Source organism: Bombus pascuorum, chromosome 5 (assembly GCF_905332965.1).
Source record: "Bombus pascuorum chromosome 5, iyBomPasc1.1, whole genome shotgun sequence".
In the NCBI taxonomy this organism is placed as follows: Eukaryota; Metazoa; Arthropoda; class Insecta; order Hymenoptera; family Apidae; genus Bombus; species Bombus pascuorum.
Genome location: NC_083492.1, coordinates 16,952,367 through 16,969,186, shown reverse-complemented (window position 1 = coordinate 16,969,186; position 16,820 = coordinate 16,952,367). Strand labels below are relative to the sequence as shown.

At 29.9% G+C, this 16,820-nt stretch overlaps 3 protein-coding genes and 1 long non-coding RNA gene across 6 annotated transcripts; 2 read left to right on the top strand and 2 right to left on the bottom strand.

Annotated features, from left to right (window-relative positions):
- Positions 1-3,908: 3,908 nt before the first annotated feature.
- On the bottom strand, positions 3,909-5,500 carry LOC132906905 (odorant receptor 9a-like). Its single transcript, XM_060959515.1, has 5 exons — positions 5,192-5,500; positions 4,991-5,081; positions 4,781-4,917; positions 4,569-4,701; positions 3,909-4,478 (listed from the first exon to the last, which is right to left on the bottom strand). The coding sequence occupies exons 1-5, from the start codon at positions 5,209-5,211 to the stop codon at positions 4,425-4,427; spliced, it is 435 nt and encodes a 144-aa protein (XP_060815498.1). The 5' UTR covers positions 5,212-5,500; the 3' UTR covers positions 3,909-4,424.
- Positions 5,501-6,003: 503 nt separating this feature from the next.
- Positions 6,004-6,885, bottom strand: LOC132906906 (uncharacterized). The gene is made up of 2 exons (XR_009658062.1): positions 6,320-6,885; positions 6,004-6,185 (listed from the first exon to the last, which is right to left on the bottom strand). It is a non-coding gene; the product is annotated as an uncharacterized LOC132906906 (long non-coding RNA).
- A 1,766-nt stretch (positions 6,886-8,651) lies between these two features.
- LOC132906956 (transcription elongation factor S-II) lies at positions 8,652-11,121 on the top strand. Of its 2 annotated transcripts, none has more exons than XM_060959645.1 (4): positions 8,652-8,872; positions 9,569-9,746; positions 9,845-10,203; positions 10,280-11,121. In XM_060959645.1, the coding sequence occupies exons 1-4, from the start codon at positions 8,804-8,806 to the stop codon at positions 10,613-10,615; spliced, it is 942 nt and encodes a 313-aa protein (XP_060815628.1). In that variant the 5' UTR covers positions 8,652-8,803; the 3' UTR covers positions 10,616-11,121. The 2 variants fall into 2 exon arrangements, with proteins under 2 accessions (XP_060815628.1, XP_060815629.1); XM_060959646.1 differs by having other exon boundaries at positions 8,653-8,880.
- A 144-nt stretch (positions 11,122-11,265) lies between these two features.
- LOC132906924 (run domain Beclin-1-interacting and cysteine-rich domain-containing protein) lies at positions 11,266-16,497 on the top strand. 2 transcript variants are annotated; one of them, XM_060959572.1, is made up of 8 exons: positions 11,266-12,018; positions 12,384-12,535; positions 12,669-12,852; positions 12,960-14,557; positions 14,634-14,816; positions 14,893-15,075; positions 15,151-15,304; positions 15,402-16,497. In XM_060959572.1, the coding sequence occupies exons 1-8, from the start codon at positions 11,839-11,841 to the stop codon at positions 15,597-15,599; spliced, it is 2,832 nt and encodes a 943-aa protein (XP_060815555.1). In that variant the 5' UTR covers positions 11,266-11,838; the 3' UTR covers positions 15,600-16,497. The 2 variants fall into 2 exon arrangements, with proteins under 2 accessions (XP_060815555.1, XP_060815556.1); XM_060959573.1 differs by having other exon boundaries at positions 15,384-15,568.
- The last annotated feature ends 323 nt before the right edge of the window (positions 16,498-16,820 follow it).

The following is a 16,820-nucleotide window of genomic DNA, read 5'->3' as shown; positions in this document are numbered from 1 at the left end:
CACATTGAGCTTTCCTCCTAAATAGTACGAGATGTGTCAGTTACTGCTCTTACACTCCTCGGACAGTCAAGTACACTGCTCTTACACTCCTCAGACAGTCAAGAATGCTGCTCTAACACACCTCGGATAGTCAACTCTACTGTTCTTTCGCTCATCGGGCAGTCAAGTCTACTATTGAGACACGATCTTGGTATTCGACGAGCTAACGCTTTCAACCCTTGGGTCAATCAGTGTACTTTCCGACGACATCAAAACATTTTCTGTATATGTTCTAAGTGTTGTAATTTTGGTGTAAATATAGTTATATTACATAACGGTAGACTCCAGTTATATTCAACAACAAACACCCCAATTATCCCAAACGAAATCAGGGGATTGCCCTACTCGCGGTGTCGATTCATATAATCGTAGCGGGAACTTACGATTCCCGTTGGGGCGCCACAACGCGATTGTGTCTCCCCGCGACAGGACGAAAGTACAGTATAAAACGTTATACGTTATAAGGTAATACTATATAACGTTATAAGTTATAAGGTAATACTATATAACGTTATACGTAATAAGGTAATACTGTATAACGTTATACGTTATAAGGTACTTCTATGTAACGTTTTACGTTATTAAGTAATGCTACATAACGATATACGTTATAACGTAACAGTATTTAATGTTATACGTTATAACATAATGGTATATAACGTTATAAGGTATAACGTAATGGTATATAACGTTATAAGGTATAACGTTACGGTATATAACGTTATACGTTATTACGTAACTCTACATAACGTTATACGTCATAATGTATCACTATATAACGTTATACGTTATTACGTAATGCTACCTTACGTTATTCGTTATAAGGTATAACTATATAACGTTATACGTTATTATGTGATGCAACATAACGTTATACGCTATAGCGTAATACTATATAACGTTATACGATATAAGGTACTACTCTATAACGTTATACGTTATTACGTAGTGCTACATAACGTAATACATTATTACGTAATTGTATATAACGCTCTGCGTTATTATGTAATGCTACAAAACGATATACGTTATAACGAAATAGTATATATCGTTATACGTTGTAAGGTAACACTATATAACATTATACGTTATTACGTTATAGTATATAAAGTGATACGTTGTGCTGTAATGCTACATAACGTTATACGTCATTACGTAATAGTATATAACGTTATACGTTATTACGTTACAGTATATAACGTTATACGTTGTATTGTAATGCTACATAACATTATACGTCATTACGTAATAGTATATAACGTTATACGTTATTACGTTACAGTATATAACGTTATACGTTGTATTGTAATGCTACATAACATTATACGTCATTACGTAATAGTATATAACGGTATACGTTATTACGTAATTGAACATAACGTTATACATTATTACGTTATAGTATATAACGTTATACGTTATAGGGCAATACTATATAACGGAATACGTTATTACGTAATAGCATAAAACGTTATACGTTATTGCGTTATAGTGTATAACGTTATACGTTATTACGTTATAGTATATAACGTTATACGTTGTGCTGAAATGCTACATAACGTTATACGTCATTACGTAATAGTATATAACGTTATACGTTATTACGTTACAGTATATAACGTTATACGTTATTACGTTACAGTATATAACGTTATACGTTATTACGTTACAGTATATAACGTTATACGTTGCGCTGTAATGCTACATAACTTTATACGTCATTACGTAATAGTATATAACGTTATACGTTATTACATTATAGTATATAACGTTATACGTTATTACATTATAGTATATAACGTTATACGTTGTTACGTAATGCTACATAACGTTATACGTTAGAACGTTATAGTATATAACGATATACGTTGTCACGTAATGCTACATAAAGTTATACGTTATAGGGTAATACTATATAACGTTATACGTTATTACGTAATAGTAGAGCCATAGTTATGTCCAGATTCTTGGTGTATAATGATCCGTACAATACGATTGACTAATGAATTATAAGTTTCAGTTGTTTAATGACATTATTTGACTATGTAATTTATCACGTAGAATTCAATCAATTACCACATTTTAACTATAGCACTATTTCTATAAGTTGCATCCCTGATATGTTTACTTTACCATTGGAATAAGTCCGCTTGTCATACTATTCACCATTATAATTACAATGATCAATCCATGCTTTTGGTATGGATCTAGGCCCAAAAATCTTAAATACTTCTTGATCATATTATAATAAGGAATGTCATATATATTAGGATACTGTTCCCCGGATTTCTGAAATACTAAATATTTCGAAAATTGAATAAAATTATTTGAATGTTTTATATTTGAATAAAATTATCGATATAGAATATATACAGAAATATAATTCAGATATTGTTAATACTATTAGTAAACGAAACGATAAATATTTTGATCACGGTATAATATAAGTATATTGCATTTCTTCTTCTTACCGTCCATGTTTCCAAATTTCGAAACAACGACTTATAAAGAAACGAAACGCACGGAACCACAAACTCAATAAAACTGGCATGCCGTGCCGAATGCATGAAGCGATTCTTTATAGATCCAAAGTATCAAGTGGTAGTAAATTGATTCGGTAAAGTGTAAAGAAATTTAATGACGGTATTTTCATATTATTTCATTTATTGTATCGAGGCAAAGCTGTTTGATTGCTGGTGTTATTGTGTTAGCAATTCATACGGTAGTTACATATGTACATACCTATAAGAAAATGACGTAATCGTTCTTTTAAGGGACTGCCAATTTCAGTCAGGATTCACATCAGAAAATATCAATCATCTCTTTCTAAAACTGTCGCTTGTTGGACGATTCGATGGAAGACAAAAAATTGGTCCCCTATTATTGAAGAGCATAGATACTTCGAAGATAAATGTTGAGATATAGACAGAGGAGAAATTACGAATATGAGATAGGGTAGAAATATGAGAAAACAAAATTATATTCTGTACATGGTATTTACAGTTACAGTTACAGTACAGTTCTGACAGTTTTGATAATGTCGATCGATATGAATTTTGTACATCACGCGTTGTGACGACCTGAACACTCTCTCCTAGCTACCATTGCTGATAGTTATCGTTCTTTTATTTAATGTACATTTGACGTTTGAAGTGAAATTTACGTTGGTTTATTTTGTGATTTTGAAACAAAACAAAAAAGCGTAGTTATACTATGATAATCAAGATCTAATAAATCAATGAAGATATGAAGTGTTTATGGTTTTGATTATGACATTATAAGAAAAAGTAAAATAACAGATTGGCAGAAGTATGAGAAATACTGTATTGCTATATGATCGTCTATATAGTTTATACAGTAAATAATCAAATGGATGTCAATATTTCCTTTAAATGTCACGGATAAAGTTAGTTAAAGAAATAGAAAAATTTAAGAAATGATTATTTCGAAAAGAATGTGATACAAGCTATGAAAGCTGTTTGACTAAAGAAATTTGACTACATTAGCGCAGTGAAAGTATTATAAGTGTGACAATAGACTGCAAGATATTACTGCTGAGAATATATGCAGCTTGCACAGAATTAGCAAAAAATTTGCACTATACTATACTACTACCATAATGTTTAATAGTTCAATTTTACCTTCATTTGGAAGAAGTTCAAAAGCCCAAAAAAAGATCTGGAGTTCTATAAGATCCATAACAGATCTATGTTTATACAGCACATTTCACATAAAATTTCCCAAACTTCTTCGTATGTTTTTTCTATTTTTGTCTCTTCTGAGACTCTCTACACTAAAAAATAAAATGGATATTCCATATTCATACCTCTCTCTAAATATTTTAATATTGTAGATGTCTGTATGCTCTTATTTAAAAATCTCATACTTTGCATAAATAACACTGATTTTAATTTTACGTAGTGTGTATTGCTGAAATTCACAAGTTTAAAATGTTTGTTCCTTCACAAAAAATGATCTTGCTAAGTTTCATTTTCCCAATTTATGTTGGGCTTATGAGCATTGAATTTGAAATTATAAAAACTGACAAGCATGAAATTATGATACAAGTATCGTTAGGTATTTTACTTAGAAAATACTATTAGTGTTTTGTGCTATTTTATTGAAATTAATGAAAGAACAAAGTAAAAAGACAAGACAATATTGTTCTCATGCTTAAACAGTAATACCGAAATAAGCGCTTTGTTTATGTGTATGTTTATTTATTGTACCATACATTGATTTACACCTTTTTATTATATATATATATATCTAACTAGCTACTATGTAGATACGCATTGCCATATTCGTATCAATTGATGATCATTGTTCGTTACTCTTTTACATCAAAAACAGGATTGACAGGATGAACTTCTTCCGAGAACGAATTAGTCTTTCAATGATAGGAGCACCATGAAGTATGATACGCATGTCTTAAATGTCTTAAGATATGAAAAAATATCAATTACTATTTCGTTATTTACATTATGACGAAAAATGATTATACCCGTTTTATACTATCATGTACGTACTATTCCAAAATTCTCTATGTTCATTTCGTATATCCCTCCTGCTGTCAACTTACATGGTTTACAAGATCTTATTTGCATCATATGAAGTACTCTTTGAACATTTATTGGCATGTTGTACCACATTGAGCGGTATCTATTAGATATAAGATTAATACAGATGTTATACCGAACTGATGACTTTTCGTACGTTTAAAACATATTTGTTAACATACATATTATTAGTCAACTCGAAACTATAATCCGTGATTACTTGTCCAGGTAGGGTAATAATAAGCAAATGGAATTGTTGGCCCACAAGAAACAGTCCAATTCTGAGAGCTTCTTCGGGTCGATGCAGATTTATAACTGCCTAATTAAAAGGTATCAATATAATTTAATATTTGATTCATTAATATTTTCTATAATTGCAAAATAATTCTTACTTGTACGGCTGTTATGGTCATACCGACCATAGTTAGTAAAATTTGGAAAAAGAAACTCCTGCGGCTGCTGTCATCTAACATCTCGAATAATCTTAAAATACAACCAAAGAAAAAGTCAACCGTAATCTGTAAACTCTTTTGCTACTTATTCTATTATAACTTCTTTATTATAACGTTAATTATAACTTTATCGTTACTAACTGGAGGGCATTCTTATGCATGGTCAAGCATTGTCTAAACCGTTCAGTGTAAGTTTCATTAACACCAGTAGATCCTGTTGCTGTTACAATGTTCTGCCTATATCATTGATAAGAATCTGAATAAAGGAAGTCCATTTTTCTTTATATTAAAAAAAACTAGATAAATTGAATTCAAGATAGAAGTAATTTCGAAAAAATGTTATTTTTATTATTTTTCACAAATACTGTAGCGAACAAAGGAAATCTCATGATATCGTTCCTTGCAGCACGTGATTTTATGTAGAAACGTTTCTAAAATATTATTATATACTTACCCACATATAGCAAATATAGCACAATCGTGATGAACGATCTGTATATACAATGAATCGATAGTGACTGCAATCATCACTGTTATGAATGAACACCAAAGTGAATGAAAATATATAGGATAAAAGTACCGATTTTCATCTAGAAAGTATGTCAGTCTGAACATTTGATGTCTTTGGCGAGTTTCATTGAGCGGTATGATGATATCTAAGAATGCAGGGTATAACGGAATGACTATAAATCCTGACATACATGACAACACAAAAGCTGAAAATATCAGGAACTTGTCACTCGTATAGAAATTATTAAAAATGTTAATATATAAAAACATATTCAATGTATAAAATTTATCGAAAGATAAGCTGCAACAGTTACTTCTATATATTTCACCAATCTTATTTCCTTGCTTAGTAATTTCCTCAAGAATATGTGTTTGACTCTTATCATTTAATAATTTCCAGTCTTTCGTTATAACATCAAACATCTTTTCAAACTAGAAAATAATTGTATTTAGTGATTTTCATTTTTACCACAGAATTCGTTTTCATAAATTTATATACATTTTTCTTGTAAATTTCATGATTTAGCAATTTTATTAAGACAGCTGATACCGAAGCCACTACAGGCATGCCTTCCAACATCCCTCCCATATCTTTTTCGTACAATGACGTAAAAATTTGTGCAAACTGTTGAGTAAAATCTCTAATTATATTGCATCCAATATCCTTTCATTAATTTCATGTAACCAGTATTCACAATATTTTTTTAATAACATAAGTATTTTTAACGTATTTAATTCATCTGTAGTATTCCTACTTACTGCTGGAAAATAGAATGTCAATAGACTGCCTGTCATCACGGTTACATTAAATTTACTGCTCCATCGCGATTGATTTGGAAACTGTCCCAAGAATAGTAGATACTTTTTAAATACTTTGTAATAAGAAATATCAAATACAGTGCTTGTGCGTCTTTCATTCTTCTGAAACACTAAATAATATATATATATGTGTATATATACACATATAGTTGATATAACATTAATGTTATTAGTGAACGAAATTGTAAATATTTTAATCATGAAAGATGTATATTGTATCTCTTTCTCTTACTGCCAGTGTTCACAAAATTTCTGAAGTAATACTATGGAAACGTAGTGTGGTACGAACGTTTCAACAATACTGCTGGAGACGAAGTACGAATCTACTCTTTAGAGATCCGGAATAAAAAAACATTTTATTGGTCAAATAAGATATGGATATCTTTTACATTCAGTGACATCATGTTATTTTCATTATTACAGGTAGAGTATGTGTACATTAAAATTTATGAGATAGTCTATAAGAAAATGATGTACTTATCTTCCTTTTTCCAATCTGTTTGTTGGATGACACCGCGATAAACGGAAAATTGATCGTTAGAGACTTCTGAATCTTTAAACAAAAATTATTATAGGATTTCATTTATACTATGTCTATTTGGACGATTTGAAACAACATTGTAGTTGAAACGATATTGTCCGATGAGGTGAACTCCTTCCGTTTGAATTCTCTTATTCAAATTCCGATTATTCGAAAATAGTAGCGAGAATCAGAATCTTTACCGTATGTATCGTTTGTTTCTCCATAGATTTAGCATCTTAGTAGCAAGTCTGTAAAAATCTTAGTGCAAGTTTCATGCTTTGCATAAATACCGTTGCGCTCATGTTACATGGTATCGACGAATTTAGCATATTTAAAATAATTCTTTGATTTTTTCTGAAATGTGTCATACTATCGTACATGCACAGTATTTAACTAACAATTTTGGGAAAAAAAAATAACTTAACTTGTCAACGTAATTTATCTCGATTAATATATATTAACATATATAAAGCATTAATACTGTCATTCAGATTATCTTCATATTAATGTTATCCTTTACTATTCATCAGAAAAGAAAAGAAAATACGACTCTTACGAATTTTTCAGCGACGTTACAGTGTGGGCTCTACGTAAATAACGTAATTGCTTTTTAAAAAGAGTGTTTATTAAAGTTATCGAAGTGCTTTTTAGTGACTTAAGGTCAGCCCGAATGTAACACCATACAGTTTGTCTTACATACCCGGTTATACCCTACGTTCCTCTATTATATAAATGCTAAAGTAACAATTTTGTCGCTAATGCGCGCACAACCTTACTGCTTAAATTTCTTGAATATGTTTCCAAATGTCTTGAACGATTATACGTATGTTTCGAGATACGTAAGGTAGATACGTGGCCACGAAGGTTTTAACAATATCGTTACTGAAGCATGAATCTATTCTTTATAGACCGGAAATAAGAAATGTCAATAAAATGATTGGATGAATCTTTTATGCTCAATAACTATATACAGTACAATAACAGTACTGCAACAATTTATGTTATTTTCACTATTATAGGTAACACAAGTTATTTGATATCGGATATGTGTATACGTATGATTAATGTTATACTTTATACTTACTGTCTATAAGAAAATTAGATTCACTCGATTTCATTTCTTTTTTTCAGTCTGTTTGCGATTCTGTAATAGACGAAAAATAGAAAAAAATAAACTACGCTTACCAGAATGAATTGAAATAGCATAGTCGATAGTCGATAATAGAATAGTAGTCGATTTCAGTTATTCGAAAAAATATAGACGGTATCAAGAATCAGAATTTCTATTGTATGAACTGTTCATTGTTCAATTAGTTTAGGTAAATAAATATGAAAAAATCGTGAGGGCAATACCAATAATACAGATACATCAACACAATTATAATATGGACACATACACGCATGTACAGGCAATAATAATAAAATCTAATCTACAATTTTGTACAAAATATAGGAAGAAAATGCATATATGATACCAAATATATGTTTATGTATAACGCGAAAACTAAAATCGACCACTCCACATAAGTATAGGAAAAAATTGTTCAGAATGGTGATCTTGACAAAGTATTTCAAGGATATCAAAATCGACAAGGAGATAACTATTTGGCAAATTCACCAAATATATTTATTATGCATTCCTCCTCTGACAATGAGAAATGTTCTTCATATAGAATTTTTAAATATTCCCGTCATGTTTTAATTTATTTCCTCTACAAAAGATGGCACTATAATATCACGTAATGACCGCAACCTTAGCGTGTTGCAAGTTACCTATCCAGTATCGAACTCTGCATCGCAAGTTACGGTTATAAGCATACTCGGAGTTTGTTATTCATTTGATTGGTGTGTTGTATGTGTTTATATTGGTTTTTTTGTGTAAAAACTACAAAATTTTCATAATGAGTGCTGAGGAAGAAGTGCTACGGATTCAGAAAAAATTAAACAAGATGTCGAGCGGAGACGGGACGGTGAGTAAGTGAGTAAAATATAGTTGTGTACCCTGCTCGGCATATTGGAGGCTGTTCATTAAGCAAAGCTCTTTTCCAATATTAACTGTGATTACTCTAATACATCATCGTAAATGTTTAACAAATACAAAGAAGTATAACAAATATAGATATTGTTTGAAACTTTTCTTCAAAAATAAATGTTTATTCGTATGAATTTTTGTATACACAGTAATTCGATGGTGTTAAAGAAACAAAACGTATTTATGGTACTTTAATATTTGGCACGACAATTTTAATGCATTCATAAAACTTAAGAAAGACGAGTCATGTTATTTTCGTTGTAGAGTTTTCGAAAATGCAGCCTATAAAATTTTCTATTCACATAATCATCGAAGTCGTCGTTAAAGTCTGTAGTCGCACTAATTCAAAGCTTATTAGTATAGACTTTTTGTTTATGTTATAACGATTATTTGTACAGTTCGATTGATTACATTTAACGTTGCTTTAAAAAAATTGTCCGTTACATCCACAAATTATATCCTTATATAAAATTGGTTACAATGCATGTTTTGATGATAAAAATACATAATAATGTATTCAATAGATTATATAAATATCATGTATGTCTATATGTGTAATCTATATTAAAGAAATATAAATGGATCATGTACACTTAGATTTCTTTTTTATAATAAAAGTGTGATCATATTACAGGGGCAAGAACAAGCACTCGAATTACTTAAAATATTACAAAAGTTGCCTGTGGACTTGGAACTTCTGACCAAGACACGCATTGGAATGACAGTGAATGCATTGAGAAAATCAAGCACAGATGAAGAAGTTATATCGTTATCCAAAACTCTTATTAAAAATTGGAAGAAATTTTTATCTGGTAAGAAAATAAATTTAAATATAAAATTAAAAATAAAAAAGTAAACATAAAAGTAAAATTTCTCTTAGATAAATTAAAATTCTATATCTTTCCTATAGGGTCCAATAAAGAAAAAGATTCTACTTCTTCAAGTAGTTCAAAGAAGAAAGACGATAAATCAGAGAAAAGCAAAGATGATGGAGATCAGATGAAGAAAGAAAAGGATAATACAGATGGAAGTGACGTTAAAATGAAGGAAGAGAAACCTCATAAAGATATGCAAAGAAAACAGTCTACGTTTCCTGCTCCTACAACCACAGATGCTGTAAGGCTTAAATGTAGAGAGCTACTGGCAGCAGCTTTAAGAGTAGATGGAAATACAATTGATGGCTGTGCTACTCCAGAGGAATTAGCGGAAGAACTCGAAGAAGCAATTTATGCAGAATTTAAAAATACTGATAATAGATATAAGAACAGAGTAAGGCCCTAATTTCTTTATATTTTTATATTTTCCTGTAAATATGAAACCTAATTGTACATAGCTAATTATTTAGGTGCGAAGCAGAGTCGCTAATTTACGTGACGCAAAAAATCCTAATCTTCGAACAAATTTTATTGCTGGTGCTATAACACCTGCTAGGCTTGCTGTTATGACTGCAGAAGAGATGGCAAGCGACGAAATAAAACAATTAAGGGAACAGTTTAAAAAGGAAGCAATTAATGATGCACAACTTGCTACAGTACAAGGAACGAAAACTGATCTATTAAAATGTGGAAAGTGCAAAAAACGTAATTGTACTTATAATCAAGTGCAGACACGTTCAGCTGATGAACCTATGACTACTTTTGTGCTATGCAACGAATGTGGGAATCGATGGAAGTTTTGCTAAATATCCTTACCTTCCACAGTTTTTTCTGATTGCAATGGAGAGGAAAATGTATTTCGTTCAAGACCTACCTATTATTAATCATTATTATTGGAGTTAAAGAAACTCAGTGCAAATATATTGCATATTTACAATTCACAGATTACATTGGATGCTTAATGATGTTTTTAGTTTTTCCACGAGTTCAAAAAGTATGTAGTTTTCATTCAATTGTATATACTCATATTTGATTGATTTACCAGAGGTCTTATAGGATTTAAAGATTAAAGACTCATGGAAGCTCTATAGGACCTAAAATATATTAACAAAGAATTGATTAAATTAAACAAATTGAATGATACATGTTCTTATTTTGTGTATATACAGCATTGTTGCTGTTAAAAAGTTCGGATATGCGACTAACATTAAAATAAAGATATTTCGTTTTATATTGTGCGAGGTTACATCGTATTTTATCTGTGAAAAATTAGAAATTGTGGGTACAGTTCTGAAATACATGTATGTAATTACATTGTAGTATTTTTGGAACCCTTTTTGACAATATAGTAGTTAAAAATTTCATATTTAAAAATAGATATGATATATGATTGCGAATGTAAAAGTTTTATTTTTATTTAAATTAAAGAATTTCTATTATATCATCTGAAAATATTGGATTGGTTAATTAACAAATGTACATATGTTACCGTACAACCACACACGGGTATAATTTTTTTTTGTCGATTGACTTTACCATAAACTTGATAGTTTTTATGAATCACCGTTGGGAGCCGCCACTGCACTGGATGTTTCTAGCAATTTAGATTTAAGGGTTTACGTACTTCAACGCGTACGCTAATTTCTAACCTAATATCAATGTCATTTGTGTAACTATTAAAGTATGTCCATCAGTATGTACTTTTCTAATGGTTTCTAAATCTTTTACGGTTTATTAACAGGTCATGTAAAAGAATGAAATTATGTGATTCTGTTTGCGTTAAAAGATAGCATATAAGTATTATAGTAAAATTGATCGTAATGATGTAACATTTAAAATGAAGTTTTTTTGAAGGTAATAGAAAATTTAATAAATATCCAGGAAAGCATAAGTAACGTTTTTCAATAATTATACATAATGTTTATATAATATGTAACGATCGTTAACTTTTCTGAAATATTTGATGACACAACGAAAAATAATTAAAGAATATATTAAAATAGAAAGTGAATGATTCCTGATCATCACTATGTGCGGAGACGCCCACATCAAAGAGCAATGGCAACTTTTGCAAAACCTTCGATCTACGGTAGAAGGTTTATTGGTCGATGGTGTTTTAAACGTATGGGATGTTTACGGTGGTTTAAATCGTCTTCACAATGTAATGGAAAGGATATTCAAACATGGCTGTCGAATATTTAATCGAAATGTAAGATTAAATCCTTTAACTTGTTTTTGCTTGACACGCATAGTTATTAATATGATATAATTTACTTGTATTTGTAATTATACTTGACCATATTTTATTTCTGCCTCGTTATTGTTTAATACAATTGAATTTTTGGACTGCAATGTAATATGAAATTGTACTCTGTTATAATTGTTTGTTTACATTGACAGTGACATTGGTTCTTTCATTGAAGATGTCATTATCTTTTTTTATATTTAGAATAATTTTACTGTTTTTACTTATGGTCAATATATTTTTATATTATACATAGAAAAATACTTTACATAGAAAAATATTTAATGTAAACTTAATGTTGAAAAGAATTTAATAAAATTTATTACAAGGGAGAACCAGATTGTTGGATCTTTATTCAAGGATTAAATTGGCTACAGCCTTCTGTAGCATTGTCACCTGTTGTTCCTGAAACAGAAGATTATCTTTCAAATTTACCAACTCGAATTGTCTCACACAAAGATATGTTATGGCTGTACAAGAGGTAATTACCAAAAGGAACATGTTGATTTAATCTATTAATGTTTAATAACAAACTCAATTAGTTTAGTAACATATATATATAAAATCAGATACTTATATTTACATAACATAATTTAATAATTATTATGACATAGTTTGGAAAGTCATTCTTTGTCACATAAGCTTCCATGGCTTTTGTCTGATAAGGAACATTTACTTTCTTGTTTTGAGCCATGGGCATTTTTGTGTCAAGAAAACTTAGCTGAAGCCACACTCTTATGTTTAAGAGCAGTTGAAAGAAACCAACCTACATTGCTTACAGAAATTGATCCATCCTTGGTAAGTTGTCCAAAAACAATTTTATTTATTGTAATGTATATATCGTTGTATTTGTATGATTTATACACATTTTAATCTAATCGTTCACTTAGTATTTTCGTTTTTAGTTTTTACCTTGTTGGATTTCTCCTAAAACAAGTCCAAAGAGACATCGTCGATCTTCTTCATATCCAATTAATTTCTCAACAATAAATTTTAGTGTTGCAAGAGATAAAGCAATACATATTGAGAAATGTCAATTAGAATCATTAAAAATAGCTTCAGACAACAAAATTATGCAACATGATGATGTTAAATCTAATGAAAAATATGAAGATAAATCATTAGATTCTAAAGAAATTAATGATATACCTTTGAAAAGTTGGAGTAGTCTTTCAGCACTAACTAAAAATTGTACATCTGTAGAAAAAAGTGTTTCTGCATCTTCATTATGTGTTGCAAAGAGTAGCTCACATAAAAGTAATGATCCTCAAACATCTTCTGTTGAATTATCAAAAATAATTAATGTAAATTATGCCGAATTAAAACATTCAACATCAAATGTGGATAATAAACAACTTGTAAAGCCAAGGACTCTTGTAAGGAAAGTACAAAACAAAACTAAAGTGAAACAGAATCAAAGTATGAAGAAATCTAGCGAAGATTCTGATGTGTTAAATTCTGAGGATAGATCAATAAATGCAGTAGAAGAATACCGGATTCCTTCTTTTATACCAAATGAAGCAAATCCAAATGCATATAACACAAATTCTGCAGAAATTAGAATTTCTCAAACGCCAAGAAGAAAAACTTCTCTTTTATCAGGTTCAGCGCCTGAATTCACTAGTCCATGGAATTTAGAAATTGAGGGGCAAAAAGATATAAGAACAGCAAAGAAGAGTTTCATGGAAGATGGAGGAAGCAGTGTCCAACCTATGGCAATAGGATATTTTCCGCGTCCAACGGAAGGTCAAAGTTTGACAAATTTTTTAGCTTCTGCACAATTTTCTAGAGCAAATGCTGAATTGGATAGAGAAAACGCACATTTCAGTGTTTCCGAAGCAATGATAGCTGCCATAGAACAAGTAAAATGTAACAGGCAATGGCGTCTTATGGAAGAAGCAACTGAAGAAAGCGACGAAGAAATAAATAGCTTAAAACAAAGGATACGATTAAGACGGCGTCAGCGACAGGAAGAGCGGTACAAAGGAAGGACGTGGAATCGCGAACTACTGAGTGATGGCAAAACTGATACTACAACCACTGATCAAAGTGTTAGTCCATTATCAACTTCGTCTGATACTCCCTCAGAAAATATATCTACAGATGACATAGAAGACTTAGAAGTGGATGACGAGCGAAATGCAGTAAAACTTAAAAATGCTGGAATTTCCATATCCATGGCATCTTTATATTCAGATGCAGATTTGTATCAATCATCCCCTGCACATGGAACAGAATCAACTTTAACAGAGAGTAGTATGTCCGCGGAAGGGGTAGCTTTGTCACTTCTTAGTAAATTTAGTGAGAAACAATTACCGAGAGCGAGTGAATTACAATGGCTGGTCTCTGAAAAGGATGTACCACAAAGATTGTTACCATTACCAAAAAGTTGGCCAATAAATCCAGATGATGCAGAAAATCCACAGTCAATTCCTCTGCGTGGAACAACAGAATGGGCTCCACCAAGACCTCAAATTATTTTTACATCACATCCCCCACCAGTGTATGTTTATGAATTTAGGAGATACATATATATATAATTTCATTATTCAGTTAAACATGATATTTTTTATGCATAGGCGACGGACTCTTATAGCCAAACAGAATTACAGGTGCGCAGGATGTGGAATGAAGGTTGCAATAAAATATGCAAATAAATTTCGTTACTGTGAGTATTTAGGTAGATACTTCTGTACTGGATGCCATACTAATCAGGTAGCATTAATACCAGGAAAAATTTTAACTAAGTGGGATTTTAACAGGTATAACAATTAATAAGACAACATACATTTATAATTTATAAAATGATACTATATATTCATTTATTTGTCCATTTAGATATTCTGTATCAAACTTTTCATATAGACTGTTGGATCAAATGACATCAGATCCATTATTTCAAATAAATGACTTAAATCCATCATTATATAGACGAATAAAACAATTAGCCAGAACAAGATTATTACGTTTACAATTATTTTTCTTTAAAGATTTTCTATTTACATGTCGATTTGCGACAAGGTATGCATTTCAAATATTTTTTCTTTTTTATTGTGAGAAAAGATAATATTCTGAAATTTGTGTTACTTCCTTTAGTGTTCAAGATGTACTGAAGAAGGAACCAAATTATATAATAAGTGAACCCCATGTATATTCCATTCAAGATCTGATGCATGTTAAATATGGTATCTTACCAATGAGATTGCAAGAATTAGTTGAAATGTGTAATATGCATATTATGGGCTGTGAGGTAGTATTTTTTATAGTAAATATTTATATTTTTAATGAAAGCCGTGTTATGTATGTTATATATTTGTACTTTTAATAAGATCTAATTTTGTTTTTAGCTATGCCAAGCTAGGGGATTTGTATGTGAGCTATGTCGTTCCAAAGATGTCATATTTCCGTGGGAATTCACAAAAGTTAGTAGATGTGAAATATGTGGTGCATGTTTTCATAATGAATGCAAGCAGAATTTTAATAAAGTAGATTGTCCACGCTGCATTCGTTTACATGATAGACGAATATCTAGAGAACAATTTTGACATACGGTAAGATTATCTTGTGTTATATCTTTAGCTATAAGTATCGAATTAGTAATTTATAAATTTCATTTAAATTATTATTTGTAAAAAAAAAAGATATTCCTAAATTGTGCTTTGGTTTCTATCTATCATATTTAATACAAAATTGAAATTGTCAAGTAGCAACAAGTAAATTCAAACTACCAAAAATCTCCATTATATTATTAGTTACATAGATGTGTTAAAATGTAAAAGTTATATTTTAATTTAAAAAATTTAATATATTTGCAAATTTCACGAATTGAAACATTCTATTGCTTGAAACGCCTAAAGTATAGCATTTTATAAAAAAATTTACTTAATATAATTATGTGTACATTACAAATGTAGTAAAGACTGAGAAAATGTGATATTTAAAGTAATTGTAACTTTATTCTTGAAGTATTTTTTCTATTTATTTTTTTTATATTACATAATTACTCATGCTGTAGTATGTATACTGTTACCAGTCAACACGAAGATAACTATATATATAATTTATTTATAAGTTTTCGACTTAAATAATATAAATTATTTCAATGTGACAAAAAGTAGTGTAAATATTACGTATTTGCAAAATGTATTATTCTAAATATGTATTTATATCTTGCTTTTATTTTTTTAACTATGAATTAATTTGATAGACGTTTAATATGATTAAAAATAAAATAAAAATAAATTATTACATGTTATAAATATTGATTATAAAGTGGCAATAATATTTTTAGTACAATGGTTTATAAAAATATTATCTTTATACTGAAAAAATATAATAGTCATAAATGCTGTACCTGGTTCCTATCATGATTGAAAGTATGCATTGTTTATTTATAAAAGTTGTTAATATGGTCGAAGTTTATAATAAAATATTAAAATCTAATAGGTTGTTTTATTTTCCGGAAGTATTTATAATATATGTATTACAAACAAGGTACAGAATAGACGTGATATGCAATGCTCTACGTTTCCTACGTTTTGGGGATTATCTGACATTCCCCTACCACTTTCGTACCATATGTGACGTTATCGATTCAGTATATAGTACTGGTTTGAATTAAACCTAAATAAAGCTTTATACGTACGAAATTATAAATAAAATATAGATCAGGTTATGAGACACGGAGTCTCATTTAATGTCCGTCTATTCTGTATATTTCATTGGCTTAATAAATTGTATTGGAAGATTGTATACAAGAATAATAT

Coding starts and splice junctions, on each gene's coding strand:
- LOC132906905 (XM_060959515.1), bottom strand. CDS start 5,211: ATGCATAAGAATGCCCTCCA. Junction 4,918..4,990: donor TGACCATAACAGCCGTACAA/GTAAGAATTATT, acceptor CCTTTTAATTAG/GCAGTTATAAATCTGCATCG. Junction 4,479..4,568: donor ACATAGAGAATTTTGGAATA/GTACGTACATGA, acceptor TCATATCTTAAG/ACATTTAAGACATGCGTATC.
- LOC132906956 (XM_060959645.1), top strand. CDS start 8,804: ATGAGTGCTGAGGAAGAAGTGCTACGGATTCAGAAAAAATTAAACAAG. Junction 8,873..9,568: donor TGTCGAGCGGAGACGGGACG/GTGAGTAAGTGA, acceptor ATCATATTACAG/GGGCAAGAACAAGCACTCGA. Junction 9,747..9,844: donor TTGGAAGAAATTTTTATCTG/GTAAGAAAATAA, acceptor TCTTTCCTATAG/GGTCCAATAAAGAAAAAGAT.
- LOC132906924 (XM_060959572.1), top strand. CDS start 11,839: ATGTGCGGAGACGCCCACATCAAAGAGCAATGGCAACTTTTGCAAAAC. Junction 12,853..12,959: donor CAGAAATTGATCCATCCTTG/GTAAGTTGTCCA, acceptor TTTCGTTTTTAG/TTTTTACCTTGTTGGATTTC. Junction 14,558..14,633: donor ACATCACATCCCCCACCAGT/GTATGTTTATGA, acceptor TTTTATGCATAG/GCGACGGACTCTTATAGCCA.